This window comes from Mandrillus leucophaeus, unplaced genomic scaffold, assembly GCF_000951045.1.
Source record: "Mandrillus leucophaeus isolate KB7577 unplaced genomic scaffold, Mleu.le_1.0 Scaffold208, whole genome shotgun sequence".
NCBI lineage: Eukaryota > Metazoa > Chordata > Mammalia > Primates > Cercopithecidae > Mandrillus > Mandrillus leucophaeus.
In genome coordinates this window covers 1182163-1201935 of record NW_012102121.1, presented here as the reverse complement: position 1 = coordinate 1201935, position 19773 = coordinate 1182163, and the positions used below count along the sequence as shown (strand labels likewise).

The 19773-nt window shown below is 41.7% G+C and overlaps 1 protein-coding gene across 5 annotated transcripts in view; it reads right to left on the bottom strand.

The window, feature by feature from the left end:
* Positions 1 to 3064: 3064 nt before the first annotated feature.
* CHMP5 (charged multivesicular body protein 5) overlaps positions 3065 to 19773 on the bottom strand; it is a 17423-nt gene continuing 714 nt past the window's right edge. Inside the window, exons 1-9 of one of the 5 annotated variants that reach the window (XM_011980015.1) lie at positions 19387 to 19636; positions 18423 to 18527; positions 16635 to 16681; positions 13761 to 13854; positions 13261 to 13332; positions 7690 to 7798; positions 6036 to 6148; positions 4406 to 4410; positions 3065 to 3753 (exon numbers count right to left, since the gene is read on the bottom strand). In XM_011980015.1, the coding sequence (XP_011835405.1) occupies positions 3741 to 3753; positions 4406 to 4410; positions 6036 to 6148; positions 7690 to 7798; positions 13261 to 13332; positions 13761 to 13854; positions 16635 to 16681; positions 18423 to 18527; positions 19387 to 19455 (627 nt within the window). In that variant the 5' untranslated portion in view covers positions 19456 to 19636 and the 3' untranslated portion in view covers positions 3065 to 3740. Of the gene's footprint in view, positions 3761 to 4405; positions 4411 to 6035; positions 6149 to 7689; positions 7799 to 13260; positions 13333 to 13760; positions 13855 to 15650; positions 15678 to 16634; positions 16682 to 18422; positions 18528 to 19386; positions 19643 to 19773 lie in introns of those variants that run through there. The other 4 variants (XM_011980013.1, XM_011980012.1, XM_011980014.1 and 1 more) reach the window with 4 other exon arrangements.

Here is a 19773-nt window from a genome sequence, read left to right as displayed (position 1 = left end):
GATACACTTAAGTACCTGGGGAGCTTTTAAAAATCCAAATGCCCACACTGTATCCAGATCTATTATATCAGAATCTATGGGGGTAGGACCCAGGCATTAGTATTTCTAATAACTCTCTTGGTGACATAACTATAAGAAAACACAAAAGGATAGCTAAGGGATATGGATGATAGAAGTGCTAAACTTTTACTATACGGAATCATTCCAATGTCCTTCCCCATTACTGCTAAACTCTCAGAACTGACGGATTAAAACCTAGGACTCCCTGCACTCAATTCTGCTCTTTCCTAATAGTTAACAGGTGAAATATTGACCAGCAAGGTTGTCTGGTGGTAGCTATAGGAGTGATGATCACAGGCTTTATAGTGCCAGGGCTTTCTAATACAGGACTCACTCCTTCCACTTTCCTTTAATTCACTGTATTGATGCAGACCAGGGCATGCTCTTTGGCCTTTCCCCAATACAGGAAGAATTAGCAGAATGACAAAGACATAAGGAAGCTTCAGGTAGGAGAAACCATGAAGAGGCAAGGAATCATGGCTGTATGGTGGACGTGGGGGGACTAGACGCAGAACACTTACTAGATCACAAAATTGAAAAGTGTGACATGACACAAGCTGCAGAGCAATTATTCTGTCTCTTACCAGCAAGTGACAGGAACCCATTGCCAACTACTTTAAGCAGAAAAGAGGGTAAAGTTTATTTGCAGAATCCTCAAATACCTCACAGAACAGAGTTGTAGAGACTTGGAATGTCAAGGATCAGAATTCAGAGCTGAGTGCCCCGGACAGTCTTTCATTCTGTCTCTTATCTTGGCTCCTCTCTGGCTTCAATCTGTCATACTGACAAACAGTAAAATAATTAAAAAAAAAAAAAAAAAAAAAGGAAAAAAGCAATTTCCCTACTTTCTATTTAGAAAATCTGAGGTATGGACTCTGATAGACACAGTGTGATCACATACACACTTTCATAGCTTGGAAGGGTAAGGACAGTACTACTCTAAAATTGGCATGTTCCCAATAATCACATAGTTGAAATGGGGGAGCAGTTCCCTTGAAAGAAAGGAAATGCTGTTCTGAAAAGACTAGGCAATAACCCATTACAGATAGGCAGAGGCCAGGTCATTGGCAGCTTTTTATGCCCTGGTGGAATTATTAGAGAACCATCAAAGAATTTAAGTGAGATTTGTATTTTAGAAAGGTAAGAGTAGCTGTATGAGATCAGTGTACTCAAGGAAGTGAAACTATGCAAGAAGAGAAGACATTCCAAAAGACCAGGTGAGAGACATCTAGGCCAGGGAGAGTTGAGAGGAGGAGTTGGATTTGAGAAACAGGGATTAAAAGCAGGGTTTAAGGATAATTGACTGTGTAGCCAAAATATAGGCATCAAGGACAACTCAAGCGTTTTCTGTTTTGAATGATAGGAGGATAATAGTTCTATTAGCCTTACAGCCTCCCATCGTAAGACAATGGTTTCCCTGTCTCACAGCTCCCATCATGAGACAGGGAAAAAGCAGCAGGAAATTCAGGTCTGAGGAAAGGTGATAGGCTGTTTCAGCCATTTGAATGTGAGGTGCTTGTGGGCTTCTGGAACATCCAAATAATTGTTAGGCAAACAGCTGGATATAAAGATTCTGAAACTCAGGGGCAAGTTCAGGGATAGAAGTATAAATTTGGAAGTTAATAGTTCCAGCCATGAGAATAGCTGAGATTACTAAATATAAGTGAACAGAGAAAAGTTTGGTGGGTAAAAGCTAGAATCCAGAGGAGCAGTAACATTACAGTTAGAGAGTTGAGGATTTCAGAAAGAAGCCTTAGAGGGAATAGAGGAACAGGAGAACCGGAGAGTACTGTCACAAAAGCCAAAGAGTAGAGATTTAGGTAGAATGATTGCTCACTCATCTCCAATGCACTAATGTGGTCTAGCTAGAGGGCTAAATATCACCCACTAAAATGGGCAATATATGAATCACTGGTAACACTAAGCAAGACAAGAAATCAAAGAGAAATGTTTGCTGACAGTGAACCCCAAGATAATGAGCTTTATTTGGATATGTTAGATTCTAGGTAATGACGGGGCATTTAAGTGGAAATGCCTAGAACTGAAAATAAGGATAAGAAGTCTAGGCTAGTGACAGTCATTTTGAGTCTTTAGTGCGTAGGTAATAGTTGATATCATGGGTGTGAGATTTCTCAAGGAGAATACAGATTGGAACTGTAATGGAAGAAACATTCAAGGGGCTAAGAAAGAGGTGTCTATATAAGAGAATAAGTGGGCCAGATTAGAAGAAAACTCAGAACTCATAGAACAGCCAAGAAAGGTTTCAAGAAGGTAATGATGAATACTATGTTTGCTCCCTCTGGAAGGCTTCTTGAGAAGGTGAGGTTGGAGATGGGAGAGGGTTACATACGTTATCTCATCCCCACTTATAACTAGACAAGAACTCCTGAAGAGAGGAACTGTGATTGTTCTTGGTAACCCCTGGGCTGGTACAGACTTCTACAAAGCTGGTGTTCGTAAATGTTTATTGGTTTGATCTGCAGACATGTGAGAGTCAGGTGCACATGGCACTGTGAGGCACCCAGCAAGGCTGGAGGGGGAATGCAGCTGGCAACAAGTTGAGTAAAGAAGGGAGGACAGGATCATTAAAGACCCTGAAACTGGGCAGGAGTTTGAACTTGCTGTAGCACTCCAGGCACCTACTAAGAAAAGAATGAAGCCGTTTCTTTTTTATTGTTAACAATCCCTCATATGAGAATAGCCCCTTGCCGTTTACGAGGTACTTATGACCATTACCTCAATTATTCCTCACAAAAGCTCTGTGAGTTAAGCATGATTTTACTAATAAGGAAACAGAGGGTTAGAGAAGTTGAATAGACTATTCAGTAGTTAGTAAATGGTAGACCCAGGGCCCAAGCCCAGATTGTTCCTTGCTCTTTCCTCACAATGCTACTGGTTAGTTTGGTTTCTGTAGTGGAGTTCTAGGCTGAAATGACATTAAAGTTCTATTAAATTTGGTTTCCGCAGTAGAGGTTTTAAGCTGAAGTGATATTATTAAAATGATATCCTTTTGAAAAATATTTATTGAGTATAAATAAATGTCCTATACATTAAATATCAAGAAATATTCATTATTGATTACAAGTCAACATGTAACACTGAGGGAACCATAGAATCAAAATACCCACTCATGATACAGTAGTGATAATTCCATTCCAATAATGGACACAGTAATAACTTGTTCACAAGACACAACAAAACCCATCAAAAAGGCCATCACTTTAACCAACCTATAATACCACAATAGAAAATGATTCTGAATCATAATATGAATAGCCCCAATAATCTCATCTTTGTCTTATCAATCTATCAGGTCATTTTGAGACTGTAGAGTTACACTGTCATAGATTTTTACGATTCCATTTCCTTAGTTTTATTTCAAATTATTATTATTGAATGAAAACAAGTCATACGAGCTAAAGATACTTTTAAACTGAGTTTGTTTTTCTTAAGAAAAAATTTTAGTACAAAGAAAGCATTTCCCAAGCAATGAGTCTCTTAATGGAAAAAATAAAAGAGCAATGTAATTAAACTTTCCTTCAAAGAAAGGAAAGAAACCTACATCTGTTATGGTAAATTTGGAAAGATAAATATTTCCTAGTCCCGTAATACGTGTTTGTTTTACAAGATATACTTGAATGATGCAAATCTATGAAGCAGGGATCTGTGGCAATCCAAATTCATCCACCAGAACTCCATCCTGTAAAAAGGAAGCAATGTTTAGTGCCACTCTTTTTCCATTTGATAAAAAAAAAAAAGGATTACAAACATTTAATAGTTAAAACTCATTTCCAAGTATTTAATCAATCAAAACCAAAATCCCACTCATAAGATGAGAACGAGCTTTTTCATGAAAAGTAAAGGAGGAAGTGATAAGAAGAGAACTAGAAAGGGCCAAAAGGGGACTCCTCCACAGGGGAAAGAGAGTGAAAGAGGGAGAAAGAGAAATCTAAGAGTAAACCTGGAAAGGGGAAAAGGAGGCTGGGAGGGTCAAAAAGGAAAGGTTAAGCAGTGGGTCCTTGCCTCCAGATTTGCATTTTCACCCTGATCCCTAAGGTGGACCAATGCCTTTCTTAGCCTCCCAAATTCTTGAAGGAGCAGTGCCCTTGGATAGGCAGTCACTTCCATATCATGCTTTATATAATCATAGGCAGCAATACCACTATCGATGAACACCAGGGCTGCTCTGTCTATGGAGCAGCCATTCTTTTATTCCTTTACTTTAAAAACAACAACAGGCTGGGCGTGATGGCTCACACCTATAATCCCAGCACTTTGGGAGGCTGAGGCAGGTGGATCATTTGAGGTCAGGAGTTCGAGGCCAGCCTGACCAACATGGTGAAACCCCATCTCTACTGAAAACACAAAAAATTAGCCAGGCGTGGTGAAGCTTGCCTGTAATCTCAGCTACTTGGGAGGCTGAGGTGGGAGGATTGCTTGAACTCGGGGGTGGAGGTTGCAGTGAGCAGAGATTGTGCCACTGCACTCCAGTCTGGGTGACAGAGTGAGACTCCATCTCAAAAAGATACAACAACAACAACAAAAACCCCATATATCCATAGCATATATAACTCAGGAATCTGTGACCTTCTCAAAGTGGAAATAACATAGATGCTTCAGGGACTTGTTACTAGGAAATTAACAAGATGGACTATGGTAGTGTTAATAAAAATTATTTCATGGGTTGCTGAGAAAAAGTAACCCATGGACTTGGGACCTTGAAGTTGCCAGAGAGGTCGGGGAGGAGTGGGCAGTTCAGAAAGGCAAGACTATCCCAGGCTCAACAGAGAAGGGAGGGATACAATAGAGGAAGATGCATACTCACAGAAACCAGCAATAATGGACCTAAGAAATTACCTCCTCCCTGCCCTTTGCTCTCACATTTTACACGTAGGAAAAACTGATGAGGTTCAAAAAGAAGACATAAATTTCTGCTATTTTGCTCAAAGTCACACTGTGCTCAGCCTGGTTGTCATTATTAGTGGCTCATGCCTATAACCCCAGCACTTTGGGAGGCTGAGGCAGGCGGATCGCTTGAGACCAGGAGTTTGAGACCAGTGTGGCCAACATGGCGAAATCCCGTCTCTACTAAAAATACAAAAATTAGCCGGGTATGGTGGCGTACACCTGTAATCCCAACTACCTGGGTGGCTGAGGCACGAGGATTGCTTGAACCAGGGGGGCAGAGGCTGCAGTGAGCTGAGATCACACTACTGCACTCTAGCCTGAGTGACAGAATGAGTCTCTGCCTCAAAAAAAAAAAAAAAAAAAAGACAACCATGTAGATTTGGACAGAGCTTTAGGTTTGCAAAGTCCTTTATATACAAGATCTAATTTGCTTGCACAACAATTACATGAGATACCTGTAATTATCTGTATTTTACAGATGCAAGGAAAAGAAAAGCTTACAACAGCTAAGTAATTAGTCATACTTAGTGCCAGGTGTTCTGATTCTTTTGCCTTAAATTAGAATCTTTCTACATTAAGTTTTATGCTTAAATTATTAATCCATAGTTTAGAAATCCACTCGTTCTAAACTCCTGTGTGTATAGGAAAAAAAAAAGAAAAGGAAAGGAAAATAAAATTAAAAATCCAGCCAGTAATTAACTGGTGTGTATGGAGAGTGAGACTTTTCCACTGCTGCCTAGCAAGTCTCATGCATGTGTTGCTTATGCTTTTACGGGAAATGTCTAAGACCCATCAATGGTACCCAGTGCCAGCTCACAACAAGGGTGATTATGTATGTTACACAAATTGTCATTGTATAAAAATATTCCTGAGCCTCAGTGACACTGTTTATGCAGTCAGTTCATCATCCAATGCAGAAAAACCAGACCTTCAAGGGTTCACAAAATAATGACCAGGACTGTCTTTCTTTGTTCTAATGTAAGACTACCTTTTAGATTCCCAGACTTATGGTCAAGCATAAAGCCTTTGCTATTTTGCATTAAAATATAAACAGAAAAAGCTTTCACCTTGTTTTTTGTGTCAGTGGGAACACCTTCTGGAATTGCAGGTGCAGATGCTGCCTCATCCAAATAAGAACTGTCTTCATCAGCCAGAAGCTCATCACCCAGTGCATCCAACTCTGAGATTGAAACAGTCAACATTTTAAAAAAATGTAACCAAGAAAACTGGGAGCTAATAAATTCTCTCATTTATCGATGGACTTAAAAGAAGGCAGTGAAGAGGGCATGAGATTGTTGTATGCTGTGTGACCATTACATGAAATCAGACTCCAAAAATAAGTCTGTGGTAAAATGAGTTGGAAGTACCCAAGAGGAATGACAATAGCAGGTAGAGACTCATCAGGGGCAACTGAAGATGGGAAATTAAAAAATAAAGAAATAAATGGAAAAAAATTAAAAGGTTCTAGGCAAAAAAGACCATGGAGAGAGCGGGAAAGCAGCAGCAGTAATGTAACAGGGGAATCGCACAACAGAAATTCAGTGTGGAATGGTTCTGTCATCTACCCAGTTACGCATGCTAGAAACTGACAGTCACCCTTGACACCTCCCACTTCTTCTACATCCAACCAATCATTAAATCTTGCCCACTCAATTTTCTAAGATGTCTTCAATCTGTCCACTTCTGTCTGTTTCTGCTACCATCACCCTAGCTAGTCTCGGCCACCATCATCTCAAATGGTTATCGCAATAGGTTCCAGACTGCTCTCCCTGAGGCCATTTGACAATCCATCTCATTTTTTCATGCTATCCCCTACTCATCCTTCAGGTCCCATGCCTCTCTCCCACTACTAATTAGGTTAGAGTCCCTTAGTATGTGCTCCCATGCTACCCCATACTTCTTGCCTATAGTCTGTGCTCTAGTAATTAATTACTTGAAGCAAACCATTTATGTCTTCCACTGCTAGAGAAGCTTCATGAATGTAGGGACTGCATTTTTATTCAGTGCTAAATTCCCACCACCTAGTAGAATACCTGGTATAGAGTAGATGCACACTAAGTATTTGCCAATGATTATTTCTTTTTTTCTTTTTTTTGAGAGAAGGTCTCACTCTGCTGCCCAGGCTGCAGTGGTGCAATCTCAGCTCACTGGAACCTGTACCTCCTGGGATCAAGTGATCCTTCCACCTCAGCCTCCCGAGTAGCTAGGACTACAGGCACACACCACCATGCCTGGGTAATTTTTGTATTTTTTATAGAGATGGGGTCACGCCACATTGCTCCGCCAGGTCTCGAACTCCTGGGCTTGAGTGGATCCGCCTACCTTGGCCTCCCAAAGTGCTGGGATTAGAGTGCCTGGCCCTAATTATTGTTTCTTAATTGGTTTTGCTGTTCTGAGGGAGATCACTCCAACTAGGAAAACAGGTAGAACAAAATCAAAAGGAATATAGCAAGGAAAGGCCATGTGGAGGACACTTACAGATACTAAGCACCAGGTCAGCCTGTACCTGGACTTCCTTCAGAGTTGATCCATCCCACTGTTGTTGGTGGAGTATACAATCTGATGTGGCTGCCTCACAAGCTCTTTGCCCAGGGACTGTACCGTAAACTAACCTTCAGGAAATCCTGATAGAAATTTTCACTAGCATTTGGGAAAAGGTCCCAGGCAGTTGTTCCTTTTGGACTCCAAAACTAAATATACATTACTTTTCTCATAACTTACCTGCTTCTAAATCATCTTCATCCAGTTCTGGGGTGCCATAACTGCGACTCAGTGCTTCTTGGATTTCATTTGCATCTTCCATCATATCCTCTAGCTGGTCTTGTAAATCCTATGGAAATATATATGAGAGGATTTTCTCTTATTTACCATTTTCTTCTAAGTACCCCTTTCCCCTACATTCTCCTTTGAATCTAGACATGAGCAATTTTTAAAAAGATAATGTATGTAAAACACCAAGCACATAAAACAGTTCTCAAAAACTGTTAGTTCACCTCCCCTAGCCCAGTCTTTGGCTAGCAATTTTTTAACGTCAACAACTGAGCAGACACTCCTCTAAAGGACAGGTTCAAGTAACTCTTAAACATCCCTTCTAATTAAAAGTATGAGAGAATGCTTAAGAATTAAAAACCACAAGCCCAAAGATTTCCTCTAACAATAACTATGAATGTTACTGACCCACATAATCCCCCACCTATTTTTGGTGGCAAAATGTGAACTTAAAAGTAAAGAATAGAATTGGCGATCTCTCACTTTATTTTTTACTTTATTTATTTATTTATTTATTGAGATGGAGTCTCGCTGTGTCGCCCAGGCTGGAGTGCAATGTTGCAATCTCAGCTCACTGCAACCTTCACCTCCCGGGTTCAAGCAATTATCCTGCCTCAGCCTCCAAGTAGCTGAGATTACAGGTGTGCGCCACCACGCCTGGCTAATTTTTGTATTTTCAGTAGAGATAGGGTTTTGCCATCTTGGTTAGGCTGGTCTCGAACTCCCAACCTCAGGTGGTCTGCCCGCCTCAGCCTCCCAACGTGCTGGGATTATAGGCATGAGCTACCATGCCCGGCTGGATTTGATTTTAAAGTGCCTCATGGAAACCCAAAGTCCTATGTGAGAATAGATGATGTCAGCTGTCTAGCTGTCTACTATTACAGAAAGTTTTACTTGAAACATTAAATCAAGCAACTATCTTGATCTAAACTATCAATCATTTTCTAGTTAAAGACAGGGAGGTTACTGAGACAAGCAAATTCTTCTTCTCAAGTCAGTCAAAGACAGATTACATTGTGTAGAGAAAGAAGGCAAGAGTAGAAACAACTGAAGTGGTAGAAAAAGTGAGTTGTACATGGCCCACCCTGGGTGGAGAATCAGAAAGGGAATCATGATAGGTGTCACAGCCAAGACAAGGCTGGTGAAAAAAATGGACCGAGGGCATAAATCATGTGTGAATAATCTACCTGTGCTTAACTGGGAGATTACTACAAGGCTAAAAATGCAGTTGTCCCTTGGTACACGCAAGGGATTGGTTCCAGGATGTCTGCCTATACCAAAATCTGCCCATACCTAAGTCCCCAGTCGGCCTTCCATATGGGTGGTTTCGCATCCTGCAAATACTATATTTTCGATCCTTGTTTGGTTGAAAAGTATCTGCATATAAGTGACTCGTGCAGTTCAAACTGCACTTGCTGTTCAAGGGTAAATTGTAATGTGAAGTAATGTCTCTAAGCCTTATTTTCCTCATTTGTAAAATGGAATTATTAATAGCCGTATCTGGCCTGGCGCGGTGGCTCATGCCTGTAATCCCAGCACTTTGGGAGGCCATGGCGGGTGGATTGCCTGAACTCAGGAGTCTGCGACCAGCCTGGGCAACACAGTGAAACTCTATCTCTACTAAAATACAAAAAAGTAGCCGGGCATGACAGCATGTGCCTGTAATCCCAGCTACTCAGGAGGCTGAGGCAGGAGAATCATTTGAACCCGGGAGGCAGAGGTTGCAGTGAGCCGAGATTGCGCCACTGCACTCCAGCCTGGGCGACAGAGCGAGACTCCATTTCGAAAATAAATAAATAAATAAATAAAATAGCCATATTCTCACTGCGGTTATTGTAAGGATTTATTGCAATAATATATGTAAAACACTAAGCACCCAATACTATATATATTTTACTGTGTTAATTATGTGCAGAACAATACACTCTTCATATACTGTAATTCCACACAGACAGGAATAGAACTAGTGATGATAAAGCAAAAGGAGCAAATCAGTACCATTTATCCTTCAGAATTTCTAACGCAATGCAAGACATTTGAAAATTCTGCCAGGTGCAGTAGCTTATGCCTGTAATCCCAGCACTCTGGGAGGCAAAAGTGGGCAGATCGCTTGAGCTCAGGAGTTTGGGACCAACCTGGGGAACATGGCAAAACCTCATCTCCACAAAAAATACAAAATTTAGCTGGGCATGGTGTATGCCTGTAGTCCCAGCTACTCGGGAGACTGAAGCAGAAGGATGGCTTCAGCCTGGGAGGCGGAGGTTGCGGTGAGCTGAGACTGAGTCACTATAATCCAGCCTGGGCAACAGCAAAAAAGAAAAAAGAAAATTCCTTCCTGGCCCCCATAAAGGTGAAAAGGGTAGTAAAATGGAGGGGAAATTTTTTTTTTTTAATTTTGATTTTCTGTATTTCCAAGTACCAAACTGCCACATTATATGCATATTTAACACTCTGCTACACAGAGAAGCACTGGCTGAGTAATAATTAAAAGACAATGAAAATAACAGAGAGAAAGCTAATCAAGTCAAGCTTATACAATAGTATTACACATCAAGACACATCCTCCCAGATCATCTATGAATAGGATTCCTAGCAAGACTCCAGAATAGACACAGAAAAAATTCATCCCACAATTAGCTGGTTTTCTATTGCACAAACAAACAAAAGCAATATAAAAAAATATAAGCACTAAGCTAAAAAGAACATTGACGCAGTGATATGCAGAAACTGAAAAAAGCAAAAGAAAAACAGACCTACACGCACACAACAGCAAAATAAAAAGTTAAAGCTATAAAACAATGAAAATATTTTCCAAGTAAAGCATTTTAGGAAAATAAATCTAACCAAAAAATTCGGATCTAACCAAAGACACATACACACCAAAAGAGTTAAAGGGGCTCTCCACCTGTCATGCTGGCAATCTATTGGAGGACAGGAAAAGGATTAATTAGGCAGGGAGACAGACAGACAACCACAGGTGAGAGACGAAGAGACATACAAAACATTCACAAAGACCAAAGTTTCTCTTTTGCTCCTATTAAATAGCTTTAATTAAAACACAAGGAACCCTAAAAGCAGAAAATACCATTGCATTTCATTATATTTTAATGGCAAATGATATTATACAAAAAAAGATGGCTGGGAGTGATGGCTCACGCCTGTAATCCCAGCACTTTGGGAGGCCGAGGTGGGTGGATCACTTGAGTTCAGGAGTTTGAGACTAGCCTGGCCAACATGGTGAAACCCCATCTCTACAGAAAAATACAAAAATTAGCTGGGCGTGGTGGTGGGCACCTGTAATCCCAGCTGTTTGGAAGGCTGAGGCAGGAGAACCGCTTGAACCCAGGAGGCGGAGGTTGCAGTGAGTCGAGATCACACCACTGCACTGCAGCCTTGGTGACAGAACGAGACTCTGTCTAAAAAAAAAAAAAAAAAAAAAAGACAAGCATACACAGAACACTTTTATCAGTGAAGCTCTTAAGAGAGTATCATATCGTTTAATTCCATGCATGCAGACACTTGTGGAGGATTAGAGACCAAGGCAACCTAAGAGGGGTGCTTGAAAAAATGAGAAAGGGGAGAAATGCCTTCACTTTTTTTTTTTTTTTTTGAGACAGAGTCTCACTCTGTCGCCCAGGCTGAAGTGCAGTGGTGAGATCTCGGCTCACTGCATAGTCTGCCTCCCGGGTTCACGCCATTCTCCTGCCTCAGCCTCCCGAGTAGCTGGGACTACAGGCACCTGCCACCACACCACGCCCGGCTAATTTTTTTTGTATTTTTAGTAGAGATGGGGTTTCACCGTGTTGGCCAGGATGGTCTCCATCTCCTGACTTCGTGATCCACCTGCCTCGGCCTCCCAAAGTGCTGGGATTACAGGCGTGAGCCACTGCGCCCGGCCTGCCTTTACTCTTACTAAAGATCAGCATTATCAGAGAATACCTTTGCAGAGGCAATAAAATGCCTGGTATGTAGTAACTGCTCACCCAACAAACACTGCTTGAATCAGGCCATACAGCTTTCTCTCACCCCCTTTTTTTTTTTGGCTTTATCTCCTTTTATAGTCTCTGATTCACCAACCATTAAATACTTTCTGAGCACCAACTATGGTGGGGCATTGCTGTGGGCACTGGGGACATAGTAGTGAACAAAATCAAGTCCCTGCATTCAAGGAAATGGACATTCTAGTTAGGGGGTAAAGGTCAAGAGCACCATTTTGTATGCAGAAAGGAAGCCTCTCTCCTCTGACCAGTCACCACTCACTCCCTCTGCTATCTCCTCTTGCCACCTGGGCTGTTCATCTGACAGCTGAGAGATGCCAAGCTCTTAGGGCTCATCTCCCTGGTCAATACCCAATTCCAATAAAAAATGCTAACTGTAAGGAACTAATGACATTATTATTAAAAATCTAAAGAGAATTACTAGAAAAGGGAACCAAGTCTACTACACCAGGAGTTGGGCTAAACACTTTACACACACTTTACCTACATACCTTCATTTAACACTCATGACAGTCCTGGGAAAAGGCAACAACATCACTACTCTACCATTGAAGAAACAGACTAAGTATCATTGCATTAGTTAAAAGTAACTACTGGATGCTTATTATAGGCCAGGCATTGTGCGTGTAGATATACTAGCTCATTTATTTCATCCTCATAATACAGAAGTTCCTTGACTTATGATAGGGTTACATTCTGATAAACCCATCGTAAGTTCAAAATATCTTAAGTAGAAAGTGCATTCAGGGCCAGGCGCGGTGGCTCAAGACTATAATCCCAGCACTTTGGGAGGCCGGCCGGGCGGATCACAAGGTCAGGAGATGGAGACCATCCTGGCTAACACGGTGAAACCCCATCTCTACTAAAAAATACAAAAAAAACTAGCCGGGCGAGGTGGCGGGCGTCTGTAGTCCCAGCTACTCGGGAGGCTGAGGCAGGAGAATGGCGTAAACCCGGGAGGCGGAGCAGTGAGCTGAGATCTGGCCACTGCACTCCAGCCTGGGCGACAGAGCAAGACTCCCTCTCAAAAAAAAAAAAAAAAAGAAAGAAAGTGCATTCAATACACCTAACCTACTAAACCATCACTTAACCTAGCCTACCTTAATTGTGCTCAGAACACTTACATTGGTCTACAGTTGGGCAAAATCATCTAACAGCCTATTTTATAACAAAGTGTTGAGTATCTCATGTAATTTATTAAATATTGTAAGGAAACTGAAAAACAGAATGGTTACGTGGATATTCAAAGTATGGTTTCTACTGAATACATATAGTTTTTGCACCATCATCAAACTGAAAAATCGTTAAGTTGAACCATCTTAAATCAGGGACAGTCTGTAACTGTATGTGGTATTAGGATCTGAGGAAACTGAGACATTTGGTACCCTTTCTTGAAGTTACTCTACTAGTAAACGGCAGCCCCAAGATTCAGTTCCTCTCCTGTGCTATTCCTATCACACGCACACTCGTTTGGATTCTCTCAGAAACTAGTGCACATTCTTGCAGAAAGTAGCATACGTCTCACCTCAATCTGGTCGATCTTCACTTGCTTGTATGCCTTCTTCATTTCCTTTACTCCCAGTTTCATAGCATCAACCTAAGAAAAGGAAGAAGAAAACACAATGTTTTAGAAAGTCATGTTGGTTAAATTGTCTTTATTTATTTATTTATTTGAGACAGTTTCACTCGTGCTGCCCAGGCTGGAGTGCAATGGCTCACTGCAACCTCTGTCTCCTGGGTTCAAGCGATTCTCCTGCCTCAGTCTCCCAGGTAGCTGTGATTACAGGTGTGCACCACCACACCCAGCTAGTTTTTGTATTTTTCAGTAGAGGCAGGGTTTCACCATGTTGGTCAGGCTGGTCTCGAACTCCTGACTTCAGGTGATCTACCCACCTCAGCCTCCCAGTGTTGGGATTACAGGCGTGAGCCACTGCACCCAGCTGGTTCAACTGTCTTTAAAAAGCCATAGGAAAAGAGAATAAGAATAAATAAATGAAATAACAGGAAAAGATGTTTTGGGAGTACCGTGGTCTTGGTGTCCTTCAATGACTGGATGGTATAATTGGCTTGTTCCATGTTGAATGACTGTTGGGCGAGATTGTCCCGCTGCTGCTCATACCTTTTTAGAGTCAATTGAGAATGGCAAATATATGAACCAGACAGAAATCCTCAAGAACAAAGTATCCCCACACTAAATAAGAGTATTTTCTTTAAAAAAAAAAAAAAGGAACAAAAAACTTAAAAATTAGATATCACACAGAGAAATTGGCAAAAACAATTTAATCACTCTAACACAAATATCATTCGATGTGTCCCTCCAGTCTTTTTCCTTCGCATGTACAGTCATGCATCGCTTAACAATGGGGATATGTTCTGAGAAATACATTGTTAGGCAATTTCATCATTGTGCAAATATCACAGAGTGTATTTACACAAACCTGTGCGGTACAGCCCACTACTCACCTAAGCTATATGACATAGCCTAGTGCTTGCTCCTAGGCTACAAACCTGTACAGCATGTTACTGTACTGAATATCGTAGCCAATTGTAACACTATGGTATCTGTGTATCTAAACATCCTATAGAAAAGATACAGTAAAAATACAGTATTATAACCTTATAGGGGCCAGAGTGGCATAATGCAGTCTGTTCTGTCATTCATTGACAAAAACATTGTTATGCAGCACATGACTGTATTTTAGTTATAACACTATTTTCCACTTAACATTATAGCATTTGCTTTTTTCTATGTTGCTGCGTATCATTTTTTTTTTTTTTTTTTTGAGACGGAGTCTCTCCTTGTTGCCCAGGCTGGAGTGCAATGGTACCATCTCGGCTCACCGCAACCTCTGCCTCCTGGGTTCAAGCAATTCTCCTGCCTCAGCCTCTGGAGTAACTGGGATTACAGGCATGCGCCACCATGCCCAGCTAATTTTGTACTTTTAGTAGAGACAGGGTTTCTCCATGTTGGTCAGGCTGGTCTCGAACTCCCAACCTCAGGTGATCAGCCCGCGTCAGCCTCCCAAAGTGCTGGGATTACAGGCATGACCCATTGCGCCAGGCCTGCTGCATATCTTAGTATGTCTTTATAATTATTTTCTATGATAAATATACAGAAGTGAAATTCTTAGAGCAAAGGGTAAAACTATTTTTAAGGCTCTTCATACATATAGCTAAACGGTTTTCCAGAATTTTGAACTCCTTGAAGACAGGTATATTTTATTTTGTTTATTTATTTATTTATTTGTTTATTTAGAGACAGTCTTGCTCTATTGCCCAGGCTGGAGTGTAGTGGTGCCGTCTCAGATTACTGTAACCTCTGCCTCCTGGGTTCAAGCGATTCTCCCACCTCAGCCTCCCAAGTAGGTGGGACTACAAGCGCACGCAACCACACCCAGCTAATTGTATTTTTAGTGGAGACAGGATTTCACCATGTTGGCCAGGCTGATCTCCAACTCCTGACCTCAAGTGATCTGCTGTCTTGGCCTCCCAAAATGCTGGGATTATAGGTGTGAGCTACTGTGCCCAGCCCCAGGTGTGTTTTATTAATTTTGTACCCATAATTAGGTAATCCATCTGACCTAATATAATGTCTGGTGTTCAAAATGTTTGTAAAATAAAGTTTTATATCAAATTATAATATTACCTCAAAGACTTATGTCACTATATTCTTTATACAATATTGGAAACAATCTACCCAACTAGAAAAAGAATGATCCAAAAAAAAAAAAAAAAAAGAATGGTCCATTCATGGTGCAAGCAAATGGTAGAATATTATAATCTCATTAAAAAATGTAAAGTTTCCAAAGAATATTTAAAAGAACAGGGAAATGCTCATGATATTAAGTGGAAAAGGAAAAGCTACATATACACACTACAATTTCATTTCTTCTAAAAAGTTATATGCACACATACCACATATGCAGAAGCAGAGGAAAGAAACTGGAAGAAATTAGCATTTTAAAGGTGGTTATTTCTAGCAGTAAGAATCTAGGTAAATTTTATTTTCTGCTGTTCATATTTATGTATTTTCCAAATTTCTACAATGAACCTGTATTCTTTTTATCACAAAAAAACGTTACTTAAAACTAGTAATGCTACCAATTAAGAAGGTAAATCATTTCACCACACTCTCACCAGTCTAGGCATTACAATTTCTTTTTCCAATTTGATCTAATCTAAAAGGAGGAAGATGGCATCTGGTATCTTATAAAAAGTCGTTTTAATATAGGAAGAGAGATACTGACAATCTTTCTAGTTCCTCAATAGCTAATTACACCTGACCTCTATAACCCTGCAGAGGATCTCATCAGCTGAACAGTCCACAGAGGTAGGCACCAAAGATACTAGTTAGCTTCTGCTCAAAACTGGGACATAGTCGCCTAAAACAAATTAAGGATCTTTAAATTTATTATGGTGGGAGGGAACAAACATTTAGGATTCCTAACTTTACAAACAAAAACAAAAAAGGTACACTCTAAAATAAATAATAGGAAAACCAAACCCTACAGATCTGGTCCAAAACAGTAGTCATTAACCATTTAAGGCTACTTAAATTATTTAAATTGAATAAAATTTAAACTTCAGTTCCTTAGTCACACCAGCCACATTTCAAGTGCTCAATAACCACATGTTGCTAATAGCTACTGTATTGAGCACACAGATATAAAGCATCTCTATCATGGCAAAAAGTTCTATTTAGATGGAAGTTGTTACAACAGATATTGCTGAACATGTAGCGGGGAAGAACCCAGCTAACTGTATTTAATTACTTGTCAATGAAAATTTGTAATTAAATCAAGAGTGCTTAGAAAATAGTATGAAAACCTGAGGGAATGGAAGACCATTTTTCTTTTAGTTAAACCTGCTACAGGGAAAGAAATTGTGTGTGTAACTTACATCCGCTTTTGCTTTAAAACTCGCAAGGCTTTCTGCTTGACCATATTCTGGAGAGAAAAACAGATTTAATAAAAATAAGGTGGAAAACACACATACGGTAAAAGAAATTTCCCATAGCCTCAAACTCACATGCCTACTTCCTCTCTTCTTCAAAGTAGTAGGCATAATGGCTCCTGGATTCTGTTCTTCCCCTCCCCAAAACAGGTATCTCTAAGGTCCAGTCTTTAAGCCTTAGCTCCTATCTGTCTTTGCATCCCACATCCCAGAGTCCTGAACTACTTTCTCTTTTCCTAATGCATATTATCTCCGCCTCTAGCCCCAAAAGTGCTGATTCTGTATATCCAGTTGCCTTAGAGAGATTCTTCACTTGTATAGCCTATCAACTTAACCTCAATAATTCCAAACTCCTAAACCTTATCTCACCTTGGAAATAGGTAACAATGGCCCACCAATCTCTCACCTCTCTAGGTTGAAAATCTTTATATCAACCTTATCTTTCCTCTTTCTGTAGTTTGTTCATGAACAATCATCCTGTTAGCTGATTTCAGAACTCACTTTCAAACTGATTCTTTGGTTTCCTACCACCATGGTTTGGGCTTTCATTGTCTCAAATCTAGATGGGCTTTCCTGCCTCTGGTTGCTCTTCATTCCCCATCATCCACTAAGATGGCTGGGAAAAGCCTTCCTTTTCTATAGAATGCTGTAGATCATTTTATTTGTCTTCTCCAATAAGGAAGGAAAAACAGGTATTATTACTTCACAGATGATCATAACTCACATTTACTGAGTACTACTTTATCCTAGACATAGTGGTACACATCAATTACCTCATTTAATCCTCATACTGTATGGTAGGTATTATCTCTGTTTTATAGATGAGGAAATACAGGTTCAGTGATACCCAGGCTCACATGGTTAATAAGTTATGGATCTGGAAAAAACAAGGTACTTCTATATCCACACTCCATGTGCTTAAACGCAGTATTTTATGTTTCTACCTAACAGGAGTGGAAAATAAGTGACTTTATCAAGGTCACAACTAGATGGCAGGGACAGTGTTAGTATTAGAACACTGGTCCCAGACGCCTAGTTCACTTTTTCCCAGCAGGCCACGCCTTAAGCAGTCTAGTATACCAACCTAACCTGACCAGCTTGGCAAGTCATTGATCTTGAGCACAGCCTAGTCTTCCTCTCCAGATGACCACCTTCTCAGTATAATATGCTAATTCTCATGCACATGCTTTTAGACGTGTGACCAGCATTTCTTTTCACCAGATCAATCCCCAGCCTTCCTTCCATATTTGGTTGCAAACTCTCCTCCCTAAAGGATACACCCTCACATGTTTTCTCCTTATGAGACTGTAAGCATCTCTTCTGTAGAGACGCTCACAGCCCCTGCACTAGGTCCTGTTTTTTTTTTTTTTTTTTTTTTGAGACGCAGTCTCACACTGTCACCTGGGCTAGAGTACAACGGTGTGGTCTCTGCTCACTGCAACCTCCGCCTCCCAGGTTCAAGTGATTCTTCTGCCTCAGCCTCCTGAGTAGCTGGGATTACAGGCGCCCGCCACCATGCCCAGCTAAGTTTTTGTATTTTCAGTAGAGATGGGGTTTCGCTATGTTGGCCAGGCTGGTCTCAGATGCCTGACCTCGTGATCCACCCGCCTCAGCCTCCCAAAGTGCTGGATTACAGGCATGAGTCACCGTGCCCAGCCAAACTAGGCCCTATTTCTATAAGTGCTAAAACTAGGCTGTGCCAGCACCTTATGCAGCGGTTGCTGCCTACCTTACCTTTGCAGGACCCTCTCTCATCTTCTTGATCTGATCCTTATACTTCACTAGCTCAGCATCCAATCGAGAAATCTTCTTGTCAATGGATTCTGCCCTGCTGTCCACCTTGGGGGAAAATATCAAATGCACTGGTAGTTACTGCAATACACTTAATCCAGAAGGGGCAGGTAGAGAGGAAGGAATAGAGGAAGAAAAGAGGAGCTTAAGGGGAAGGGTGAAAAACAGTGGTTCACAAAGAAGGGCATTCCCAACCAGAAACTCTGGGCTTTTATAAATTATACTCTGACTCCCCCGCCACACTGCCCCAATTCTGATATACCAGGTAGCCCTCAAGTGGGTTGGGGCAGAAAATAATTTGAGAATCACTGAGTTGAGTTGGAATTTCCCTAGAATCAGAGATTAGCCAGGCTAAGAGCTCATCCAAGAGGCGCGTGAAATGGGCCAGTGTCCAGTGAAACCAGCTGATTGTAGATCTAGTGCCATTTCCTAAATCGGGGATGGTGGCTTAATCTGAAGGGCCAGGGTTCTGAGTTTTGTGTTACTGAGATCCAAGACTGAGGTACAGATAATGTTGACCTAGGATATCAAGCTGAGTCCTGATGTGGGCTGGGGGTGACAGATGCAAGAAGGGTAAGGGATCAGGCAGGACGAGGTGGGAAGGGTGTATGGGCCTAGGGCTGGGTGAAGTGAGACGATCAAGGCGAGAGTGGACGGGCAATGGGCATCAAAACGGGTTGGGTGCTGGTAGGGCAAGGCAGTGATGGGGTTACGGGGTCCCTGGTTTGTGGCGTTAGGAATGACTTGGGTAACAGGGATGAAGGGGAGAAGGTGGGACAGAGAGCGCCGACGTATAAGGGGCCCAGGACCCGAAACGAAGTGGAAGAATAGGGGCCCGGCACCGGGGGTGGGCGGGGTCGGGTGTGTCAGAGGTCCTGAGCCTACTTATGCATGATCAAATGCCCACCGTGCCAATGCAGTCAGTCAGGCTGGGCGGCGGAGCCTTGGGTTTCGCTTTCCCGAAGAGTCGGTTCATCTTCAGCGGCCGCGAAGAAACCCAAACACTTGAGCAAAACCAGAAACGGAAGCCTCCCGCCTCGACTTCCGGCCCCTCTGTGCGCAAGCGCAATATGCCCCCTGGCGTTTCCCGATTCTTTTTCCGGATTTTCAGCCGGGTCTTCCGGGGAAGGAGAGCAAAACAACTTGGTGCACTCGGAGAGAGCCTGCAGGGGGCGGGGTGTTGGTGGAAGGAGTGGGAGGGGTTTTATTGTAGCAAGGCGGGGCCTCAGTTGAGTGGGTGGGGCCTGCGGGCAACTAAAGCGGCATAGGCCGAGGGCGGGGCCGGCAGGGCGGG